General features: G+C 42.0%; 1 protein-coding gene across 19 annotated transcripts in view; it reads left to right on the top strand.

The window, feature by feature from the left end:
* MAP4 (microtubule associated protein 4) overlaps positions 1–22,670 on the top strand; it is a 192,222-nt gene that overhangs the window by 138,031 nt on the left and 31,521 nt on the right. For 11 of the 19 annotated variants that reach the window (XM_055344044.1, XM_055344041.1, XM_055344045.1 and 8 more), the window contains one exon: positions 2,320–5,655. The exons of the other annotated variants lie outside the window; for them this stretch is intronic. In XM_055344044.1, coding sequence (XP_055200019.1) covers positions 2,320–5,655 — 3,336 coding nt within the window. The remainder of the gene's footprint in view (positions 1–2,319; positions 5,656–22,670) is intronic. 19 annotated transcript variants of the gene reach the window in all.

Consider the following 22,670-nt stretch of genomic DNA (forward strand, 5'->3'; position numbering starts at 1 on the left):
TGATGGTAATTAGCAGTATTGTTTATGAAGTCCATTCTCTTTCTTAGATAGATTTTTGTCTTGTCTGGGCATAAGGTCAGCTGGTTACATAGTTTTTTGTTTTTGTTTTTGTTTTTACATATTTTTAAATTATCACTACATCAACTCAAGACATCTAAATTTTTTTTTTAAGATTTTTAATTTATTTATTCATGAGAGACAGAGAGAGAGGCAGAGACATAGGCAGAGGGAGAAGCAGAGTCCCTGCAGGGAGCCTGATGTGGGACTCGATCCCAGGACACTCAACCACTGACTCACCAGGTGTCCCAAGACATCTAAATTTTAGCCCAGTTCAACTGTTCAATATTATATGCTGTGTGGTCTTGAGTAAGTTATTTAACTTCCCTGTATCTCCATTTATTCAGCTGTATGAGGAATATGTTGGTCAAATGTTCTGTAAACCTTTGCTAATAAGCCCGTGTTAGATACAGTGTGTTTTATGACCCAACAGCATCTGCATTGCTAGGGAGCCTGTTACAAATGCATTGTCCTCGATTCCACCTCAGACCTTCATAAGCATTTTAATAAGTTCTCCAGACAATTCTTATACACACTAAACTTTGAGAGGCACTGCTCCAAGGTACTTTCTAACTTGGAGTTCGAACATTCAATGAACTTTAAGATTGCATGTCTTAGATATAAGTCAAAGCATGTATGTATGATTATCAACTTAATGATTCTCTGCTTACTTTTTTTTTTAATTTTTTTTTTAATTTTTATTTATTTATGATAGTCACAGAGAGAGAGAGGGGAAGAGAGGCAGAGACATAGGCAGAGGGAGAAGCAGGCTCCATGCACCGGGAGCCTGACGTGGGACTCGATCCTGGATCTCCAGGATCACGCCCTGGGCCAAAGGCAGGCGCTAAACCACTGCGCCACCCAGGGATCCCTCTGCTTACTTTTCTGTGACTGATTAGAATGTAAACTCGAGGGCAGGGACCGTGACTTATTTCACTGAGATGCTAAAGTGCTTACATACTGTCTAGCCCCAAGTAGGAGCTAAATAAAGTGATTTTTTTAATGTTTTCTTAGTGACTCAGCATATCAATAAAGATTTATCAATTCCTTATTGTATACAAAATATACCATGCTAAGGGATATAGATATTTAACTCTGGGTCCTTGCCCTTGCGTTGTTACATCATAGCCTGGATGGTGAGGAAAGTTGCCAGGCATGAACTTTGTAGCCAAAGATTCATATAATAATTCAATAAAATAGTATTAAGAGATAGCATCAAATAGCTGGTTGGTTGCCAAATTAAATGTTATAAATGTTGTGGGGTACTAAAACCTAGCACTTTCTTGAAAGAAGCAGTAATTGACCTGAGATGTTAAATAAAGTATTGGATTTGTAGGACATTAGAGGGTAAAAACAAGAACAGAAAGTACTATTTAAGTGTTTTAATGTTCTCTGAAGTCATTTCATTGGATCAGGCTTGACAAGAGCTATCCCAACCTGCTCTTAGTGAGTCTCTTCCCAGAATCTTGAATCCATGCTGCATTGACTTGGAGATAAGAGGTTGGACAACTTGATTTCTTGAAACTTTTCCAAGGATACTTATCCTAACTGTTCTAATTCATTACCCTTCTGGGCGTTATGTATATTTTTCTATCTTTCGGGAAGTACATTTAGGAACAGAACATTGAAATCTAACACATTTGTCTTTCAAAGTAGGAGGCTTTGGTTCTGGAATGATGAAGATTTTTCTTTAGCCAAAATAACTAATTCAGTCTCTTTTTTTCTTCTTCCTCTTTCTCCCCCCCAGTAGCATAAGTCTGGCCTCCTGGTCTGTTTCCCAGAGTTGATCTGGTTAGCTTGACAAGTATAATATTGGTGACAGACTCTTAGAATTATAAATTCTGCACAAAATCATATGTATTTCATTCAGTTGATTAACACATGTCAGCAAAAAGAGGCAGGAGCTTACCATCTTGTTGCAGAACTGAGGATTATGTACCAATTAAAAATAATGATAAATATAAGTAAGTAGCTGATGAGATTTACAGGCACTACTTACTTATTATAGAAGGTTGGAAGATCTCGGTTTGAATTTTTTTTCTTTACCTGAGATGATGATCTTTGTTAAATATTTGCTAATCCCAGTTAAGAGTAAGAAATATTTTAGAAAAAACTATTTTCCTAAATGAATTAGTATGTGGGTTGGTGAAATAGACTTAACTGAGTCAGTTAAGTCAGTTAAATGGACCTTTTTTCTTTTTTTTTTTAAACAATAACAAGAAGTTTTTTGTTTGGAATTTTGGCCAACTTCATGTATTACAGGTACCCCTCCCACACAAGACAAACAAGTGTGCAGACCCAGTGACCGCAGGTCCACTCGGCCCAGGCCTGCCAGGGTCCCTTCTGAGCTGCTGGGAGTCTCTTCTCCACGGAAGACTCTTGATCCCGGGCTGGGCACCTGCTCTTTGTCTGAGTTGGGATGGGTCTCTGGTTCGTCTTCCTGTGGTGAGCTGGGGAGCCAAAGGAAAACTATTCATGTTGACTTCTTTGAACCCAAGCGAGATCTTGGCAGGGAGGCCTGGGATATAGATAGTGCACCAATGATGATGAAGAAAAAAAAGAAGAAACCAAAGCAAAAGAGATATCCTCAAGTCCGGGCTGGGGGACCTTGGGATGACGACAGTGCAGATGACCGTAAAGGTCATCCCTTTGCAGTAGATCCACAGAAGTCAGGTGTTCCTCCCAGCCTGCCTACTGCTATGGGCATGGAATATGGACTGGCATCCAGAGGAAACTTCAAAAAGGAATGTGAAGTGGAGTCCAGAGCCATGAAGCTGGTAGCTGAGAACTTTGTCTCAGAAAGTGTCAGCATTCCTTTGTGTCCTTTGGAAGAACCCCTGAAAACTGCAGGAAGGTCTCAGCCCGAGCCAGGAGTAAAAGCAGAGGTCAGTGGTAGCCAGTCAGTACCCCTGGGCCGGGGCCAGAAATGGCTGCAGCCAGGTGAAGGCCAACCAGGGCCCGCACCCCACCTGAAAACCCCCGTGGATGAAAGCCAAACAGTAGGCTCACCTGATCGGAAAGGACCCCCAACACAAGTTTCTGCACACAAAGTAGAAATTCCTTTGGAGATCACACCCAAAGAGGGTTGCTCTCCTCTCTCAGACCAAGAAGCTGTGAGGGGGTGTTCAAAACCCACAGTGGCAGAAGAACTGCCTCACCTGGCACCCACTTGGCCAGCAACTTCCTCATTAGGAAGTAGTCTAAAAGAAGGGGATGATGAAGGTAAAGTGACTACGTTGCAAAAGGACAGACAGACAGGGTTTTCTGAAGGAGCTAAAGAGATTAAAGAACTAACAAAGGAAGCTTTTCCCAAGCTAAGCCAAGAGATGGGCACCTTGGCTTCTAGGCAGCTGCAGGATGAGGTGGCAGTTCAGATGCTTGGGCCAGAGAGAGAGCCTATTCAGAGAATGGCAGGGGATGGCAGAAGCAGGAAGGGAAGGGCAGGTTCTGGGAAAGTGAGAGCCAGTTCTGGGAAGGGAAGAGCAAGATCTGAGCCACCATTTCTTCTGGACAGCTGGAAGGATGGCCCAGCTGTTCTTGCAGCAAGTGAGCCAGCCCCTAAAACTGAAAGAGTGACTTCTGGGGAGAAGAGTGAGGAACTGGTTTCTTCAAAGCAGTCAGGGACCATAGTGAGTCTCACTGAGGCAGTGGTGATGGGAGAGCCTACAGAGATAGCTGACGTGTGGGGGGCCAGCACCTCCCACATGTTGATTCCTTTGGGAAGTGGGTCAGGCACGACTTCCAGCACTAGGACAGAAAGAAATATGGGTGTTAGTAACCAGGACAAGGAAGGAAAGTGTCCTTGGGTGAGTGGTGAGGCAGCTCCCTGGATTTCTGAAAAGCCTAAAAAAAGGAGTAATGAGGGCAAAACCAAAAAGTTCAAAAACAATTCTTTCACCCAGCTTGCTAGAATGGAGTGCAAGGAGGAAACCCCCAACCCACCTTTTGTAGGGAAGGATAGAGATGCTGGTAGTACTCCTCATCAAAACAAGGACTTAGGCTGCATTTTCCCCTTAAATCATGATCTTTTGTCCTCACATACATCAGCTATTCCCACAGTGGAAGTAGGTGACCAAAAGGGGAGGAATGATGAGGTTAATTCTTTTGAGTTTGGGGCTCTTGGTGGGAACAAGACAAACATAGTGAAGGACTCTGCTGTTTTTGAACCCGATACCAAGGTGAGAGATGTGAGCTGCCAAAGCCAAACCCAGGGGGCAGGATTTGTTCCTTCAGCTCTGTCTGCAGAGAACAAGACAGATGCAACCAAGGGACATGCTGCAGTGGCTGACAAACCAAATAAAAGGAGCAATGATGGAAAAAGCAAAAAGGTTAAAAATAGTTTCCCCGAGAAGCATCTTCTGGAGAATACGATAGATGCATCAAAAATACATGTTCCCATGGAAACCACAGGGGACCACAGAACTGAAGGAATGGGCTATGTGGACGAAAATAGAAATATCACATTTACCTGCCCCAGAACACTCCCAGGGCTGATGAATAAGTCAGCCCCTCCAGAGGCTCTGGAGTCAGCAGCCTGTGAAGGACTGCCCACTCCTGCTTCTCAAACAGTAAAAGAGGGTGATTCTTTTCCAAATATCTTGGCAGAAAGTGAGCAAGAGACCACTCCGGCCCAGATACCCAAATTATTAGCAGTAGATAATTGCAGCAAAAGTGGAGTCCCAGATCAAGAAAGACCCAAGTCCCCCTCTGCTGTTGCACTTTCTGCAAGCACAGGAGGAGGAGTTGCCCTCACTTTTACAGCAGCCATAGAAACAGTTAACTGCCAAGGAGGGAACTGTTTTAAGAATAAAGGTGAGTTTGCTGATCCCATAAAAAATGAAGCAGGAATGGATGGAGGACATGTGCTAGGAGGATCTGAGTCAGTACCCAGTGGTGCATCGAAGCATTTGATAGAGAAAATCCCAGAGCTCGCAAAGGGACACCTTTCTGGAGTGTCAGTAGAAGACCAAAGCCTACCAGGTGAGGTCAGAGTCTTGGAAACATGTGCAGATGGGAACAGTTTTCCAACACACCCAGTTAACAAAAAGAAAGAGTCTGAGGAAGGTTCTGCCCCCATTCAGATTCCTGACTTACTAGGAGACAAAGCACAAAAGCCCAATTTCTGTGAGGACCAAAATGCTGACAGTCGAGAATCCAAGGACCCAGACAGTTTGAATAAGGAAGTAGATAGGGCCCTGTTGCCTCCAAAAAGTGAAAAAAATAAAGTGGAAGAAGTTAGCCCGGCTTCTAAAATCACTGATTCAGAACAAACTTCCATGGCAACACCAGAATTCCAGTCAGATTTCTTAGATGGCAGAGCTGCAGCTACTCCATTGCAGGTGGTAGAGAACTTATTAGTAGTGACTACTTCCAAGCATCCTGAACTCCTAAAACCCAAAGATAAGATCTCGGAGGCACCTGACAAAGTGACTGAAAAGTCTGAGCCAAAGGCACCAGAAGGGAAGAAGGAAGATAAAAGCAGAATGGCAGAACCCATGAAGGGCTACATGAGACCAACCAAGTCTCGAGGCCTTACTCCACTTCTGCCAAAGTCTACAGTCCAGGAACGAGAGAGATCCAAGCAACTGAAGACCAGCGGTATGACACTTTCATGGGAAATGTGTGTGCTTGTGGCTTTTGAGTCAGCATCCAAAAGGCAAAGAGCTTGTGCTTTGGTTCCATCCAGACTCTAATCATCCTTGTTAATCCTTGGTTTGTTGGCATGAAAATGTGTAACTGCTAATTATGTGTTTTTGGCAGGCAAGGCATGCCCTGTGTCCAGCTTGAGAGGCTGGTGACTTGGTTGCATGCCTTTTTACCCAGCACTGAACCTTGAGTTTGAGGGGAAGTTGAATTTCAAACAATAAATTGTTTAGCGGAAGTCCTATAACCATCCACTATTCTTAAATTTAAAAAGAAAACACCATACGTATATGTGGCTCCTGTGTGTAAAGCTTACAGCCAGATTTAATCATTATTTTCTATAAGGGTTCACAGGAGGAAAGAAAACATTTCAGGTCCAGCTGTATGCGTGGGATTTATTTTCTTGTCTGTATATATTTGTAGCTTGTGCTGGTGGTACTGAATATCCAAATTGCTCTTAGTCAGTGAAAATGGTCTTCCCCAAAGAGGACACGGTAACTAACTTCCAACCAACATTGCTAGGCACAGACTTTGCATTTCTAAAAGTGGGAAATGATCTCTCAGTGATGCAGCCATATTTACCAGTTTGTTTTTCACAGCCATTGGCCACAGTTGCATGTCAGGCAGAGTTTGGGGCATAGTCTTTGGCCATGAGACAGGCTGCATCCTCGGACAAGTTTATAAAACTTGCCATATTTTTGCCCTTTTGGATCTCCTCAGTCAAATAATTGGAATGAGATTGAGAAAGATGACTCCTTCGAGATTTAGAAATGTTTTCTTTCTTTTTTTCCTAAAAAGTATATATCTAATCATGGCTTCCCTCAGCTTAACCTTCAAAAAATGTTTCCTAGCCTTTGAGGTTTTTCAGCTTCAGATGATGCTGTTTCTCACCTTGCATGATGCAGCTACTAACTCCAGAATTAAAAAAAAACAAACAAACAAACAAACACTGGTTGGCCTTAGGGTTTTGGACAGACTTCGTCAAGGGATGATGTGTTGCATGATACAGACTTGTCGTTTTGGGGAAAGTTTGTGCTTTGCATGAATTTGTACCCAGTAAAGAATACGTGCTGTGTAAGTAGAGAATACTAAAGGTCGTTATCTGTGTAAGATATTCTCATCTTTTCTGTTTTTATCTTCTATTAGCTACCCTATTGCCAAGGCAGAAAATGAAGTCATATGTTAGAGGGCTTTCCAGCCTTCATTAGGATTTCCAGTGTTCTATCCAGTTCTTTAGTTTTAGTTTTTAGACTGGTTCTTCAGTTTCAACAGTGATACCAAGGGTAACATAATAAATTTTCTGAACGCTAGCCATTTCTTTTTGCTCAGTATTTCCAAAGAAATGTAGCAAGAGGATTTGTTTTGATTCTTGAGTGAGCAAAGCAGAAGTTTCAGAACTTTTATGGCCCTTCCTTGGTTGGGCCAAGCTGAGAGACTACATGTTAGGGGCAGCCTTGCAGAGTGGCTGAGGAGAGAATGGTGGATTTCAGGAAAAAATGTGTTGTTTCTTGTATAAGTCTATCACACCTCTCCCCTAAGGAAATCTGTTCTTTTCTTCATAATTTTTTAAAGTAATTTTGAATCAGTTCATTCCCATGGTATGAAGGGATATGCACTTAAATGTAAATCTGCCTCCCTCCATCAATCCCCATCCAGATTTTCTCCAGAGACACCCCATTATAACCGTGTCTTTTACATCCTTTCAGAGAATTTATGCATAAGGTAGCAATGATATATATATTTCTGGATTTTATACAGATGAGACACCTTACATATTGGGGTGTGCCTTGCTTTGTAAATTTAACAATTATTTTACAGATCTTTACAAATCAGTACAAAGAAGGGCCCCTCATTCTTACTTAATAGCTGTATACAGTATTTTAATCATGTGGATATAACCTAATGACTTTACCACTTCTTTATTGGTAGACATTTAGGTGTTTGTTAGTTTTTCTTTATTAGAAACAAAGTACATAGACTGTTCTTGTATATATAGAATGTCATACTTATGCTAGTACATCTGTGTAATTAAAAGGGACCCTGGAGTAGATTCTATGGTTTGAAGACTGTGTATTAGTAATTTTTTCAGGTGTTGCCACAGTGTCCCCCATAGGGCCATGGAGATGTACTCACCCTTGCAAATATGCGTACTAGCCTCTTTGTACTTTCTCCACTGATGCGTACTTTTTATTATGTGTGCTGATCTTATAGGTGAACATTTATTTCTAGGCATAGATTTATTCTGTTTTACTTATTAAGTGACTTCTTTGTGTATTATCAAGTTTATAAAAGACCATATGGTTAGCAATATATTCACTGCCCCTATTTCCAAAGAGGTAAGACTAGCAAAAGAGAATTTACTTAGGGGTGCCTGAGTGGCTCAGTCAGTTAAGCATCCATCCATTCCTACTCTGAGTTTATAAAAATAATTTTTATTTTTAATTTTTCACATTTGAATCTTTGATCAGTGTAGAATTGACTGTGTGTGTGTGTCTGTGTTGTTTATGAGATGTGACATAGGATTACTTGGTCATCTATCAACAGGTGTCTAATCTGTCTCCTGCTGAAGTGCCACTGTTGTCATGCTGTATAATCCTTTGTGTGTTTGGTCTATTTCCGGATCCATTGGTCTTTCCATTGAAGCTTCAGTAGCACAGTGTGGCATAATCATATATTTTCATATTTAATAGGTCTAGTCCCACTTCTTACCTTATTACTGTTTTGTAGAGTTTTCCTGACTCTTCCTGCCTGCCTGTTCATTACTACATATAAAATTGAGAATTATGTCGTTTTGTAAAAAATAAATAAAAATCCAGTCAGCCTTTTTCTTTGAATCACATTAAATGTGTCGGTTATCCTAGGGAGAGGTGACGTCTTGGTTTCTTGGAGGGTTTTTTTTTTGTTTTTTGTTTTTTCTAAGATTTTATTTATTTATTTGAGAGAGAGCATGAGTAGGGAGGAGGGACGGAGGCAGAGGAAGAAGCAGACTCCCCACTGAGCAGGGATCCTGATGTAGGGCTTGATCCCGGGTCCCTGGGATCATGACCTGAACAGAAGACAGATGCTTAGCTGACCAACCCACCCAGGTACCCAAGAGGTGATGTCTTGTATGGTGAGGTTTTCTATCCAACCACACAGTAAGGCGCCATGTTCAGTAACCTCACGCATTCAGATTTCCATGCCCTCCTCCCTCACTGGTATTTTGATGTTTTCTTCACACATAACTTGTGTGTTTCTAGTAAGGCTCATTCCAACATGTCCAGAAAGCAGATTAGTGTGCAGATATAGAGCTTTAGGCAAGCTAGGGCTCTGAGGCAGGGAACTGAGTGGAATGGGGAGTATAGTGATTTGTGATATGAGACCAGGCAGATTGGCCCGTCATACTCAACCACCATTAGTCATGTAGGCTCTGAGGTTTCATCCATAATTGGTTCTAGACCTGGCCTTATTAAATGTTTTCTTTGTTCTTCACTTCAGAGCATTCGTGTTAACTGCCTGGCCTCAGCTTGCCAGTGATTGATAGCAACTACCATCTACTGAGTGAATACCCTGTGCCTAATTACCTATTGATGGGTAGGTAGCTAGTCATATACACATAACTGTACTATGAAGTATTCTCTCCATTTTACAGATGAGAAAATGGAGACTCTACATTAGTCATGCAGATAATATAGTCTCAGAAGTAGAATTTGGACCTAAGACTTTCTGATTCTAAGGCTTGTGCTTTTTCTCATTCTTGCCTCAAAGGAATCTTCTAGAAATAAGAAACAGATGAATGTTGACAATTAGTCATTATATTTTTTATTCTACTATCTAAGCACTAAGCACTTTTTTAGGTAGATAAATGGAAACACATCATGAGGGCATAAATTTTGAATCAGAGGCTAATTTGGGATTGGGATCTAGGTCTTTTGACTCTAACATTTTATTCTCCAGGCAGAAACTTCGTTGGATATATTCATGTATTTTCCCTAAAAACTAGTATTGAGCTTTACATATATATGCTGCCTAATGACATTTTAAAAGTTACAAATGAATTATCTTTTATTTATTTATTTGTTTGAGAGGAAGAAAAAGTGGGGAAAGGGAAGAGGGAAAGGGCCAGGCCGACTTCAAGCTGAGCATGGAGCCCAGCACGAGGTTTGATCCCACCATCTGTTAGATCATGACCTTAGTGGAAATCAAGAGTTGACCACTCAATTGACTGAACCACCCAGGTGCCCCTAAATGAATTCTCTTTTGCTAGTCTTATCCTCTTTGGAAATAGGGAAAGTGAATATATTGCTAACTATACGCTCTTAGTGTTTCTTCTCTTATGTTTTCATGCTTCTCTCAAGTTTACGGCAACTTTAGCAGAAGGTTTCTTCACATATTCAGCATGTTCTAGGCAGGGAGGATCATGATACTTGGGGAAATTGAAGCTCATCTCAGCAGAAAAGGCCTTCCTGTGGGACTGTTTTTTTGTGAATGGAAGAGCAGATGTGAAAAGACGACCCTCTGCTGGACTCAAGTCTGTGCTGTTGCTTCACACCAGTTGCTTCCCTGGCAGCCAGGTAGAGCTGTGAGTGACAGTGCACTTGGCATATGCTGTGAGGGTGACAGTCACCACAGATCCCTGTAGACAGGCCCTTCCCTTTGCCATAGTTAGAGCCTGGCCTCCTTTTTCCTGGCTTCATTTCTTTTTCTTCAATTTGCCTGAGCCCTTCTTTCAACAGCTGGGAATGTCAGTTTATGGTGGGAAGTTCTCTTGGCATGAAACTCAAAGTAATTTATAAACCCCAGATCTAACAGTTTCATAAATAAAATATGCTCAGCAAATGAAAAAAACATTTGTAATCTTAAAACTTGCTACAATTTTACAACCGGAGAAGTATCTTTGGTAATACCTCTTTTTTTTCTGCTTTCTTCCCACTTACCTGCTCATTCCCTGGCTTTTTAAAAAACAGCTATATATTAAAGAACTGTAATGGGAAATTCATACAACTCAACGTAGCTACCATTTTTTGAAACTCAGCATTGTCTTAAACTCTTTTAACCCTTAAACTCTTTAAGAACCCTGGGCTACTGTTTTCTTCATTTGACCAGTACATGTGAATATTCTTTGAGATGAGTCCAGCAAATATTAATTTTTCTACTTAAAAATGAGGTTCTTTCCCTCACACTCCCCTCGCTGGTCACTTTTATCTTCTGGTGACAGTAGCATTGGAGGATTCAGAAAACAAATGATAAACAATTTAGCTCCTGATTCTTGATGTTGTGGATATATTTCCTTCTTTAAAATATGAAGTGAAAAAAAAAAATGAAGCGGGCAGATGAATCTGGCTGGCTCAGTTGGTAGTGCAGGCAGTTCTTGATTCGGGGGTTAGAAGTTTGAGCCCCACACTGGGTATAGAGATACTGAAAAATAAAATCTTAAAAAAATAATAATAATAAGATAAAGTAAAATATGAAGTGGATAATAAAGAGGTCTTTCCTTTATTGCATTTCCCTTTATTTTCCTTACCCTGTATTTTAACCTCAGATGTTGGAACAGGTCCCTTCACCTGTGAGCAGATTGAAATTGTTAGTTTTTAAACTGTTTAACAATGATGGTAATTTGCATAAGTTTAGACAGAAATCTAATTGTCACACAAACATTGCCTATTGCTTTGTAAGTAGTGGACACTCAACATAATTTGGACTTTTTACTATTTTTTTTTACTTTTTTTTTTTTACTTTTTACTATTTAGTCCATTTATTCAATAGACACTGGGTAACATTACTCCCACATTCTAAGGGTAGATTAATGAAACATTCTCTACTCCTCAGGGATTCTAGAACAGGAAGATAAACACATAAACAGATAATTTACTCTAGTGAAAGAAGTTCCATAATACAAGTTCTAGTGACCTATGAGTTTATGGAGCCAAGTCAAGTAAAGCGTTCTAGGGGATAGACTGTGTAAAGGCATAGTGAAGTACAAGTGCATGGAATATTTGAGAAGTAGCAAATATTTTGGAGTGACTGGCATATAAATCAAATTGGGAAACAGGGAGATATGTGAGACATTTTGAGATGAGATTGAGAGGAAGAATATAAACTCTCAAAGTATCCTGGTAGCCGTGTGTTGCCTCCATAAGCAGAGGATCTTAGACTTTATGGTGGAAGAGATCGAGAGGGGTGGAATTACCTATTTTAGTTGGATGCTTCTCTTTTCTTTTTCTGGGAGGCCATGGGAGGGTCGGTACTATGCTAGAAGAACAAAAAGTTAGAATTTCCAAGTCCTACTTCTTGGGAGACTTTCCATCTATAAATATTTTAATGCTTTACGATGTCAAATGACAAAAATAGTACAATTTAGTAAGGAGTTTGAGGTCCTTTATTCAAAGGAAAACAGTCCACGGATTAGAGGAGTACGGTGCCTAACAAGGAGAGGTGCTCTCTTCCAGATGGATTTTGGGCAAGAGTGAGTTTTAAAGCATTACAAGAGGCACTGTGTAACAGCATGACCAAGAGGTCAGTGATTTCCTTATAAGGCTAGCAGGCCCTGTTTTCTAGGGTAAGGTAAGCTAGCTAACGCCGAGGTAGAGGGTTGTGATTGGCATGTCAGGTTTCCTTAAACTGAGGCATGTCCCAAAAAATGCAGACTTAGATTTTTAAACTTCGGATTTGTGATGTGAGCCAGGCCTCCATTTTGTGAGTCCCAAAATGCGAATTATCTTTATCAGGAGTCACATAAGTTAGATTGCTGGCTTGTTTTTTGATCCTATTTGCTTCCCAATCTTTGAAGCTTAATTAGGGAGAATCAGTTTTCTCGAGTTAAACATGTACTAAGAAATGTTTCTGAAGTTCAGTAAAATATGGCTTTGAAATGTTTTTGTATATATGTATGTGTGTATAAGCACATAATTTACTTCCAGGTAAGAAACTTAGATTGCAACTTCATACCCTCAGGTTTTATTAATAAAGAGTATCATCAGTCATTGTAATCAGTAGAATTATTGACTGTTATTATAATGATAATTTATTAGAAATTGTTTCCTGGAGACAATAACGGAACATTTGGTCAATCTGGAAAGTACTTTGTTGCCTTGGTAACCGATAGGAAAGATGCAGAGAAACCAGTTGTGGAACATATCAAAACCAAGGCCCTAAACAGGTTGAATACTAGCTCAAGGCACAGGCAAAAACAGAAACATCTGCCAGTGCATCTGCTGAGATCAGAGACCTTCAAGCTGTGCCAACACGCTTGGGGGCTAGACATGTCATTATATGGTCTGATAAAAAGAGCCTTAGAAACTACCTCCGGACCAGACACATGGGAATCTATGCACTTCCCTTAGACTCAGAATGGAACATAAGTCTTTAACCCAAAGGACCTTCCAGAACCTCTCTAGATTAGTTTAATGATGGGAAGGGTCAGGTCAATGATACGGAGTCCATATAAAAGGAATCCATTCATCCTTCCACTGAGAGAACTTTACTGACAGCCTACTTAATGTGTATCCAACTGTTGGACACCCTGATGGCAAAGATGGACTGGTCATCTCGCTTTCTGGTAATTCCAGGAAAGGCACATAAGTAAAAGATTATGGTATAGTTGCTGAATCCTAAGACGGGGTAGAGCAAGTATATGTTATAAAAATATGCATGAGTCAGCTTGGGGGTAGGGTCTTGGAGACTTCATAGAGGTGACATTGAAGTGAGGTTTGTTTGTTTGTTTTTTTTTAAAGATTTTATTTATTTATTCGTGAGAGACACAGACAGAGGGAGAAGCAAGCTCCATGCCGGGAGCCTGATGTGGGACTCGATCCCGGGACTCCAGGATCATGCCCTGGGCCAAAGGCAGGCACTGCTGAGCCACTAAGGGATCCCATGAAGTGAGTTCTATAGCAATAAGTAGAACCTAGAGGAAAGGCATTCCAATGGCATCTGAGTCTAGAATTGAAGCCTTCTGGTTCTTAAGTATATTTATCTTTGCCTAGACATGCTCAGCCTTTTAAGACTTCTTGTATGTTCTTCATCCACCAACTTGATAAGATAGCACAGTGGTTGGGGGAGGTTTGAGTTCCTTGCTACAGTTATATCTTGTGGGTGAATGTGCATTCTTTGAGTGAAGCCATGTCTGTAATTCTGAACCAGACCAGAGCACTGACAGAACTATCCTTAGATTTTACTAATAATTTTGTACTAGGTTTTCCCCAGGTGCCATTCACGTCATTTGGAAATCTTTAAACCCAGTAATTCTTGTTCCATGTGATTTCTTTCTTGGTATGTGTTATAAAAGCACAAGCTTAATCAAACTCTAAGCCACTCTTTCTCCTTCCCTGTGTAAAAGTCTCTGATCTCCACTTTTTCTTATCGAAGCAGGACCTGCCTGCCTATTCAGAAGCACCATGAAGAGAAGCTCATAGTGTTGAGGCACTATACAAGAACATAAGTTTAAGTTCTCTTAAGAATGGGAAACTAATAACTAAAGATTGCTAAGGAAGAAGTTATTCAGACCTTCCTCATTCTTTGCATAATTAAGACAAAACAAGACCATGATGAAGGTTTAAAGTAGGCACTAAAACTAACTGCATTGCTTCTTTTTCTCAAGCTTTATTTCAGGTTTGCTTTGCACCCCAGACACATATGCATATACACATTGTATATTAATTTGGAAGTTTTGAATTGATCACAACAAGGTAAATTATAATTGTGAACTAAAGCCTGTGGTACTTGTCTTCACTGAACAAAAAGAAACCATGAAAAGGAGAGGCATCTAGTGACTAAGATGTTTTGCTCAGTGGTGTGGGAAGACTGGCAGTCAAAAACTGAGCATCTTCCATGTGATGTTTCCATTCACTCACCATTTAATCTCAGGCAAACCACTGCATTTTCCCCCCTCTAGATCCCATTTGCTCTTCTTCAAAATAGAAGATTAAGTTAGAGGAGTTCCAGCATTCTTTTTTTTTTTTTTTCAGCATTCTTATTCTGTACTGTAGCACATAATTCATTGTCCTTGCAGTACTATTTTTATAAAATGATCCTTATCCATTTAAGAAACAAAGAAGTAATGGAAAAAGAGAGACAAACCAAAAAAAAGACTCTTAACAGCAGAAAACAGTGATGGTTACCAGAGGGAAGGGGATAGGGGGATGGGGGAAACAGGTCATGGTGTTAAGGAGGGCACTTGTGATGAGCATTGAGTGATTCAAATAAAAACTTAATAAAAAAACAAAAACAGGGCAGCCCTGGTGGCTCAGCGGTTTAGCGCCACCTTCAGCCCAGGGCGTGATCCTGGAGACCCGGGATCAAGTCCCACGTCAGGCTTCCTGCATGGAGCCTGCTTCTCCCTCTGCCTGTGTCTCTACCTCTCTCTCTCTCTGTGTGTCTCTCATGAATAAATGAATAAAATCTTTAAAAAATAAAATAAAATTAAATTAAATTAAAATAAAATAAAATAAAATAAAAATAAAAAAACAAAAACAAATAAAAACTTAAAAAATAATAAAAATTTTAAAATAGGACAAAATGATCCTTGTCCTCAGAGATAGGGAGAATAGGATATTATTTTATTTCCTCAGATTTTGAGAGCTAGCTGACTTTTCATTTTCTCTTATTTGTTAATTATTGAAATTGGGGTTTGTATGGTATTCCTTGGTTGTGGTGGTTTATTTTTACCTACTTTTGTCAGAAGGGACCTCATGCAGTAAATTTTCCAGTCCAGGGACTTCTGTTTTATCATTCCACATCAATTCCCTTATTGGAAGTGGTAAAACCTACGTCATATACAAATGCTTTTTCTTAGTGGTGGTTTTGTTTTGTTTTGTTTTTTAAACTAACACCAGTGGGTACATACTCTGTGTTAAATGTGTTTTGTGTTCTATTACTTCATACCGACACAAGGAGTGGATTCTGTGGGTGTCCTCGTATTATGCCTTATGTTCTCCTCTTGGTGACACCAACCTTATATGCAGGCTTGAGCACCTAGCAGACATCATGTTTTGGGTACTCACCTGACTCTGAGCTTTCCGTCTGGTCTTAAACCTCTTGGCCACAGACCCCTTCATTGTGTCTTCAGCTCTCTGACCCTTGAGCCTTATAACTCTGAGACTTCTGTTTGGTGCAGTAGCCACATGCCACATCATTGTTTTCTTTCAGGCTGACCACATTTTTGATAAGTAAACGTGCTAAGAATATGTGCTCCTTTATGACTGTCCAGCTTCATTCTTCTGGTTCCCGCTTCTGGCCTTTGGCTGACTTTGCTACTTACAGAGTCATTGAGACAAGATAAGTGGAATTTGAAGGTTATTGCCTTAGCTTTGTTTGTTTTGTTTGTTATTGATGCCAGTGGGAAGGTTTGGATAGGCTGGCTAGAACTAAAAATCATTTGGCTCTAAGGAACAGGTGTGTCCATGCTTGTTCTTCACCTAGGCTCTTTCTGCCCCTTCAGAATATGGCAGCCAAGGGCACCGGTGGTGTAGCTCAGTGGCAGAAGGTGTGCTTAGCAGAATATGGCAGCCAACTCAGACAGCCCCCCTCATCAGACATGCTGCTACCTCCCCTAGTCGTGCTTCTGCCAATACACAGCACCCTCACATGGGGAGGTGTGGGGTTTAACAAGCATACTGGCTAGTGGAGCCGCAAGTTAAATTCACTCTTGAGTTGGATATAGCAACCTTTGATTCCTTGATGCATGTTTCAGTCCTTTCATTGGGATGTAGGAGTGTTAAAACTGTGAGACTGGAAACTACTTTCAAGATTCTCTGCATTTTATGGATAAAGAAACTGAAGCAAGGAGTAGTTAATTGCGTTGGTCAGAATCGTAACTATTTAAAGTGGCACAGAGAGATTTTATTTATTTTTTTAAAGATTTTATTTATTCATAGAGACACACACACAGAGAGAGAGGCAGAGGGAGAAGCAGGCTCCATGCAGGGAGCCTGATGCGGGACTCGATCCTGGATCTCCGGGATCACGCCCCGGACTGAAGGCGGCGCTAAACCGCTGGGCCACCCGCACTGCCCCACAGAGAGATTTTAAAACCAAGCTTAATTATTTTTTTCCCCATAAACCAGAGGTAGAAGGTGTCAGTGAATTGAGGCTGTGTGTGCCTGCGTGTTGGGGGGTAGAGAATGACTAGTTTCTGAGTGGATGGAGTTGTTGAGACATAACTGATTTCTAAGGTATTTTCTAAAATTTATCTCTGGCTTGCAAGAACAGCCTCCTGTCAGGCTATGGTAACTTTCATCATATATTATACATACTTAATTATATCATTCACATATAATGTATATATTGAAAAGGTAAGGAAGCCAGAATTCAGATATATTTCATCACCAAGCCTTTCTGTATCCAAGACTCTCATCTTTCTTTTTCCCCAATTATTTAATAGAGTCATAACCCTTCTGGCACCCCCTTCATTTCACTATGCGTCCTCACTTTCTTTTCCTTAGAGCTTTATGGCAGAGTGAGATGACCCTGGTTCCTTGCCAGTGAACCTTTGTTGGCTTTCACATGTATTATTACTAAACTGCTTAGGGTCAAGAGGAACAAGAGGCTCAGTTTATGTTCAGGACAGAGGTTAAATGGAAATGCACATTTTTTTTAGGATTTCAACCCCACCACTCCTGACCATGAACATAGCTCAGTATTAAGTACTGCAGAAGGTGTATGTGGCTGGTTCCTGTGCTGTAGCTGGGGACTGGAGACAAGTTATATGAGTGGTATGAGTAATAGAGAAAAGGGTGTTTGGAGACAGAGGCTCCAATTAAGGAAACTTTCCTGGGCTGGGCTATGGTTATCTCGTCACATTTTATAGATCAAAGAGAACAATCTTAACTTGCCCCCCTTTTTAAAAAGCATTATTAAAAAACTTTAACCAGATTAGTGCAGTTAATGGCAGATGGCTTTTAAATAATCTAGTCTGGGATCCCTGGTTGGTGCAGCGGTTCAGCGCCTGCCTTTGGCCCAGGGCGCGATCCTGGAGACCCGGGATCGAATCCCACGTCGGGCTTCCGGTGAATGGAGCCTGCTCCTCCCTCTGCCTGTGTCTCTGCCTCTCTCTCTCTCTGTGTGTGTGTGTGACTATCATAAATGAATAAAAAAAATAAAAAATAAAAATAATAAAGATCATTTTAAAAATAAATAAATAAATAATCTAGTCTGACTTTTCTTCATCTTGGAAAAAGGCATCTCCTATATTCTTTTTTTTTTAAGATTTTATTTATTCATGAGAGGCAGAGAGAGAGAGAGAGAGAGAGGCAGAGACACAGGCAGAGGGAAAAGTAGGCCCCATGCAGGGAGCCCGACGTGGGACCCGATCCCGGGTCCCCAGGATCATGCCCTAGGCTGAAGGTAGCACCAAACCACTGAACCACCAAGGTTGCCCCCATCTCATATATTCTTGATAGAATATTTCATAGTATCGTATGTTTGCACATGATAGTGACTATAGGTGAAGCAACAGAAATCAGCTGTTTTCAAGGTAGAATATGGTCTGTCCTTTCAGTGTAACTTTCTTTTTCAAGAATTTTCTTTTATGGATCCTTCAGTCCTGAATGTACAGCTTATAAACTCAGAAGTGAGCACAGCAAAGTATCATGCTAGATTAAACAGGGGCAGTGGGCCCTATCACAGATTGCCAGAGGAAAATGAGCTGCCCCTGTGTGTTCACATGGCAACTAAGCAGTTGGCTGGCTAGAAAGAGCAGGCTGGTGCAGGAGGGAGGGACCCAGCTTCTCCAAGGAACTAGCGGGGAGCAGGGTCAGGAGTAAAAGTGCAAGGGGGTATGTTGTCACACAAGTGTCTCATTACTGGGATACACATCTCCAAAGCCCATATTGCTGAAACCCATGAAGGAACCCTTTATGAAACCCTTCCACGGTGCAGAGCTACAGATGAAGCTCTCCCTGGGCTTTGGGAACTCCACTTGTCAATTTTCAAGTGAATTTGATAAGTTACTATGACAGCAAACCCACTCGTGCTCTAAGAAATGAATGCCTCCAATTTTGACACTATATTAAGGTCTTTTTTAAGTGAAGTTTTGAGCCATTTTCTGAAATCATTGTTCTTTAAGGGTTATGACTGGGGATTGGCAAATGAGTCTTGCCTATTTTTAAAACCATTTTTGAGTGGGTGAATGGGGAAGTGTGGGCATAGTGTCAGATAAGTGAACATGTGGGTATGCAAGTATCTATATCAGTGAAAGCCAGAGTAATTACTATCCTCAGTACCCAGATTGGCACCATCCCGTGTTGTAAATTGCAGAGCTGAACAGAGTGCTAGCTAACAGGAAATTACACTTTTAGTTTAACAGTGGCATTTGTGCAGAAAGTAGCAGGTTTTTTCTCTTTCTTTTTCATTTGTTCTTTCACACTAGTAAATACATTTAGCCAGCTGCCTGAAGAGAGAGGAGCTTCAGGGGAAAGATAGGTTTTGTCATGAATACTGGGGACTTGGTGTGATGTCACTGCTAGCTCTGTGTGATCGTAGGTGGTGTTAGAGCTCCAGGAGCTAGGGGGGAGAGCAGTCGAAGAGACGATGTCGCTCTCAGACAAGCAGCCTTCCTCTCGCACTGCTGCTGTAAGCCAGCTCTGTAAGGGTGAGCCTGCAGAGTGCCGAATGGACCCCCCGAAAGAAATCAGCCAAGCTGGATTTGAGTGGCAGAGGACAGAGGGCAAACTGAATGAAATCGGACTGAATGTCAGCATGGACGGGCAGCTGAAAGATGGGCTCGTGAAGAATGCCAGCTTCCTGGAGCAGAATAAGCTTTGCTTCTTTGAAGGGAAGCTAGACAAAGAGCCCAGCATCGAAGTGCAGGACAAGGAGTATCAAGCAACCTCGGGTCACCTTGAGAGCAGATATGTGATTTCAGAAACCTGCCATTCCTCGGAGGGGAACTCGGTGCACCAGAAGACAGCTGAGTTCCCTGTGGGACCCGGAGAGGGTCCAGACAGAAACAAAGCCTCTATAGTTCAGGGAACAGTGGCAGGGAAGAATGGGCCAGAGACCAGGAGCCAGCCGGATCTGGATTTCCCTGGGGCTGCTGACCTCCCCACCTGCTATGTTAAGGAGCAAGAAACCAGTGTCTGGAACCCTAACTTTAATGCAGTGGCTCAGGGCTTGAGGGAAGCAACTCCAGGACAGGAGGATGGCATCACCACCAGCTGCCGGGTGACTGGGACAGTGAAAGATAACTCTGGGCCACCTGAATGTGAGTCCTCACCATCAGTGGCTGTCGCATGCCCAGCCCCCACTGTTAACCCTTCACCCACTGCCATTCCACCCATCACTATGGTGGAGTTCACCCAGGAATATGTAAATGCTGGCTCTCATGACCGAGACCATGAGAAGGAGCAGGAGAAATCGAATTCTCCCGAGGAGGGGGCTTTGTTCAACCAAGTGCCCCAGCCGAAGAAAGCAATGCGCCGGGCCCTGTCAGAATGTTCTCACCTCTCAGTTCCCCCAGCCGTCAACCTTGCAGAGAAGTATCCTGAACTCCCTGCCCGAGAAGAGCTTTCTTCTGGCCTGCTGCCTCTCACTAGCAGCCCCGTGCCAAGTCCTACGCCCAGGAAACTGGGGGCTCCTGCCGTCAGGCGCTCCATGACAGTGGCTGAGGGACAGACAGACAGCTACACGTTGAACCCCGGGGAACTGCCCAGCCGGTCTCTCGAACAGACACCTGCTTTCGTCTGCGAGGAACCTGTGGCCAAGGAGAGAGAGGAGCTGACCCCCTTCGGCAATCGCGTAGGTAGCAACTCTGGGAAGAAGGAGCTGGGTCTCACTGGGTTGTGTCTCCATGGGAAGCTGGAGCAGATCCCTGAAGTTAGTAGCAAGGAAAGAGGACACGAAGATGGTAGTGAAACAAGAATGGATTCATGCTCCCAGGCCTGCCCAGGAGGTGAGAAGCAGCCGGGACAGACAGCTCTGGCAAGGAAGAAAGAAATTCAGGTCACTGCAACCCAGAGCACTCCATCGTTCCAGTGTGAAGAGACCCCACGTGATGGTATGTTTCTAAATTTTGCTTCCATGGGGAACAAGCAGACAGCGAGGAAGAAACCAAAGTGACAGATTACCGGCAGGAGCGTTAGGCAGCCTGTTACCGCTGGAGTCTGTGAGCCTAAGGGAAAGCGGAATTCTTTGCATGGGAAGGTTGCTGGGAATGAGACTAGAGCATGAACAAAGTGCAGCTAACTAGGTCAGCCTCAATGCTGCTGGTGTCTTGGGTAGTGGGGCTTGAGGGTGTGGGCTGATGGGGTCAGAGGGTGCTGGACATAAGGAGAAGAGCCCCTTCCTTGACCTCATGTCACCCTGTCCACCCCATCCCCCATCCTCTCACCCCTCAGCTCCCTGTTGGTTTGAACCAGATGATTTCTGAGCCCTAAATCATCCAATCACAACTGATTGATTTCCTTGCTTGAAAATCTGCCACCGTGTGGATTCACAATGGGCGTATCTGCACAAACCTCCTCTCATTAAGTAGCACAGCCTGGGTGCAAGCTCTGTTTTCCATTTTGCTTTTGAGAACATTTTACTTTTGTTCCAGTGGAAAAAGAGCCTTTTAAAGCTGGCTATTTAATATTCTTTTCCTGTTCTTCATGTTTGACCCAGTCTTGCTTCTAGTCTTCTCTTTCTGTATACGTGTGGGGAGAATTTGTGGGGAGAAGAGAAAGGAGAGAGAAGGAGAGACTTGCACTTAATAAACAACTAAATGTCATGGTCTTTGTGGCTGCTTTCTGTCTTTCTTCCTGGCTCTTCTCTTCTCCACCCCCACCCCACCCCCACCCCGCCAGCTTATTGTTGGTGGTCTACAAAAGCTTGTTTTCTCCTCCGAGTCCAGTTTTAGCGCAAAGGGCCATGATTCCCAAGCTGGTTAATGGGGATTTAAATCATGTGTGTTGTTTGTAAAAAAAAAAAAAAAAAAAAAATAGCCTCTTCCTCGAACATTTATTCTTTGAGTACATTTTCATGAAATTTTTTAGGCATTTTCTTTTAAAATTAGAAGTGATATTTTCTAGGGGAAGGGGAAGTTCAGGACCCCAGAAGACTAGTCAGTTTTTTTGTTTGTTTGTTTTTGTTTTTGTTTTTTTAATGGAGATAGGCAAAGAAGCTTCGAATCTCCTCTGACTTAGGATTCCAAGATGACAAGAACTCAGATATTATGCTGTTGCTTGCTTCTAGCTGTGGCAGAACCACAAGCCCCCATGGATAGGATTGTGTCCTCTTTTTTTGATCCGCTGGTGCCTGGTCTTGTGCCATACACCTTCTAGGTGGTAATGAGCGCAAATTTTTGTTTATTTCAAAACCAGTTCATCCCCATTCATGCTAACAGAAGTTCATGGTGGTAGGAAAAAAATGTCAAGTAACTTGCAAACCTCACTGATCTATTCACCTAAGAAAATGTTTAAGTGCTGACACTGCTAAACACTAGGTAGGTAAAACTAGATAAAGATTCATTTAAAAAAAAAAAAAAAAGATTCATTTACTGGGCAGCCCTGGTGGTGCAGCGGTTTAGTGCTGCCTGCAGCCCAGGGCTTGATCTGGAGACCCTGGATCAAGTCCCACGTCAGGCTCTCTGCATGGAGCCTGCTTGTGTCTCTGCCTCTCTCTCTCTCTCTCCCTGCATCTCTATGAATAAATAAATAAAATCTTAAAAAAAAAAAAGATTCATTTACTTAACACGCTTACCATATGCTGGTTGCTGGATATTGTCATTACGTTGTCAAGCAAGTTATGATCTGATTGGGGTGGGGGAATGGAACAGTGAGGGAGTTGTGAATCATGGACACTACCTGGAGGAGGTGGTTTGGAAGCCTTGGATGTCTAACATTGCGAGGGAAAGCCTTTCAGGCAAAGGAACCTGTGTAAACAAAGGTGTGAAGCCCAGACAGCTCACATTAGGTAAAAGAACAAGGACCAGTATTCATGGGGCACCCTTGTAAGGATTACTTAATTTCAAAGAACGGAAACACACTCAGAGGAACTCCAATATATTAAAAAGGTGT

Source organism: Nyctereutes procyonoides, unplaced genomic scaffold (genome assembly GCF_905146905.1).
Source record: "Nyctereutes procyonoides isolate TBG_1078 unplaced genomic scaffold, NYPRO_anot_genome, whole genome shotgun sequence".
In the NCBI taxonomy this organism is placed as follows: domain Eukaryota; kingdom Metazoa; phylum Chordata; class Mammalia; order Carnivora; family Canidae; genus Nyctereutes; species Nyctereutes procyonoides.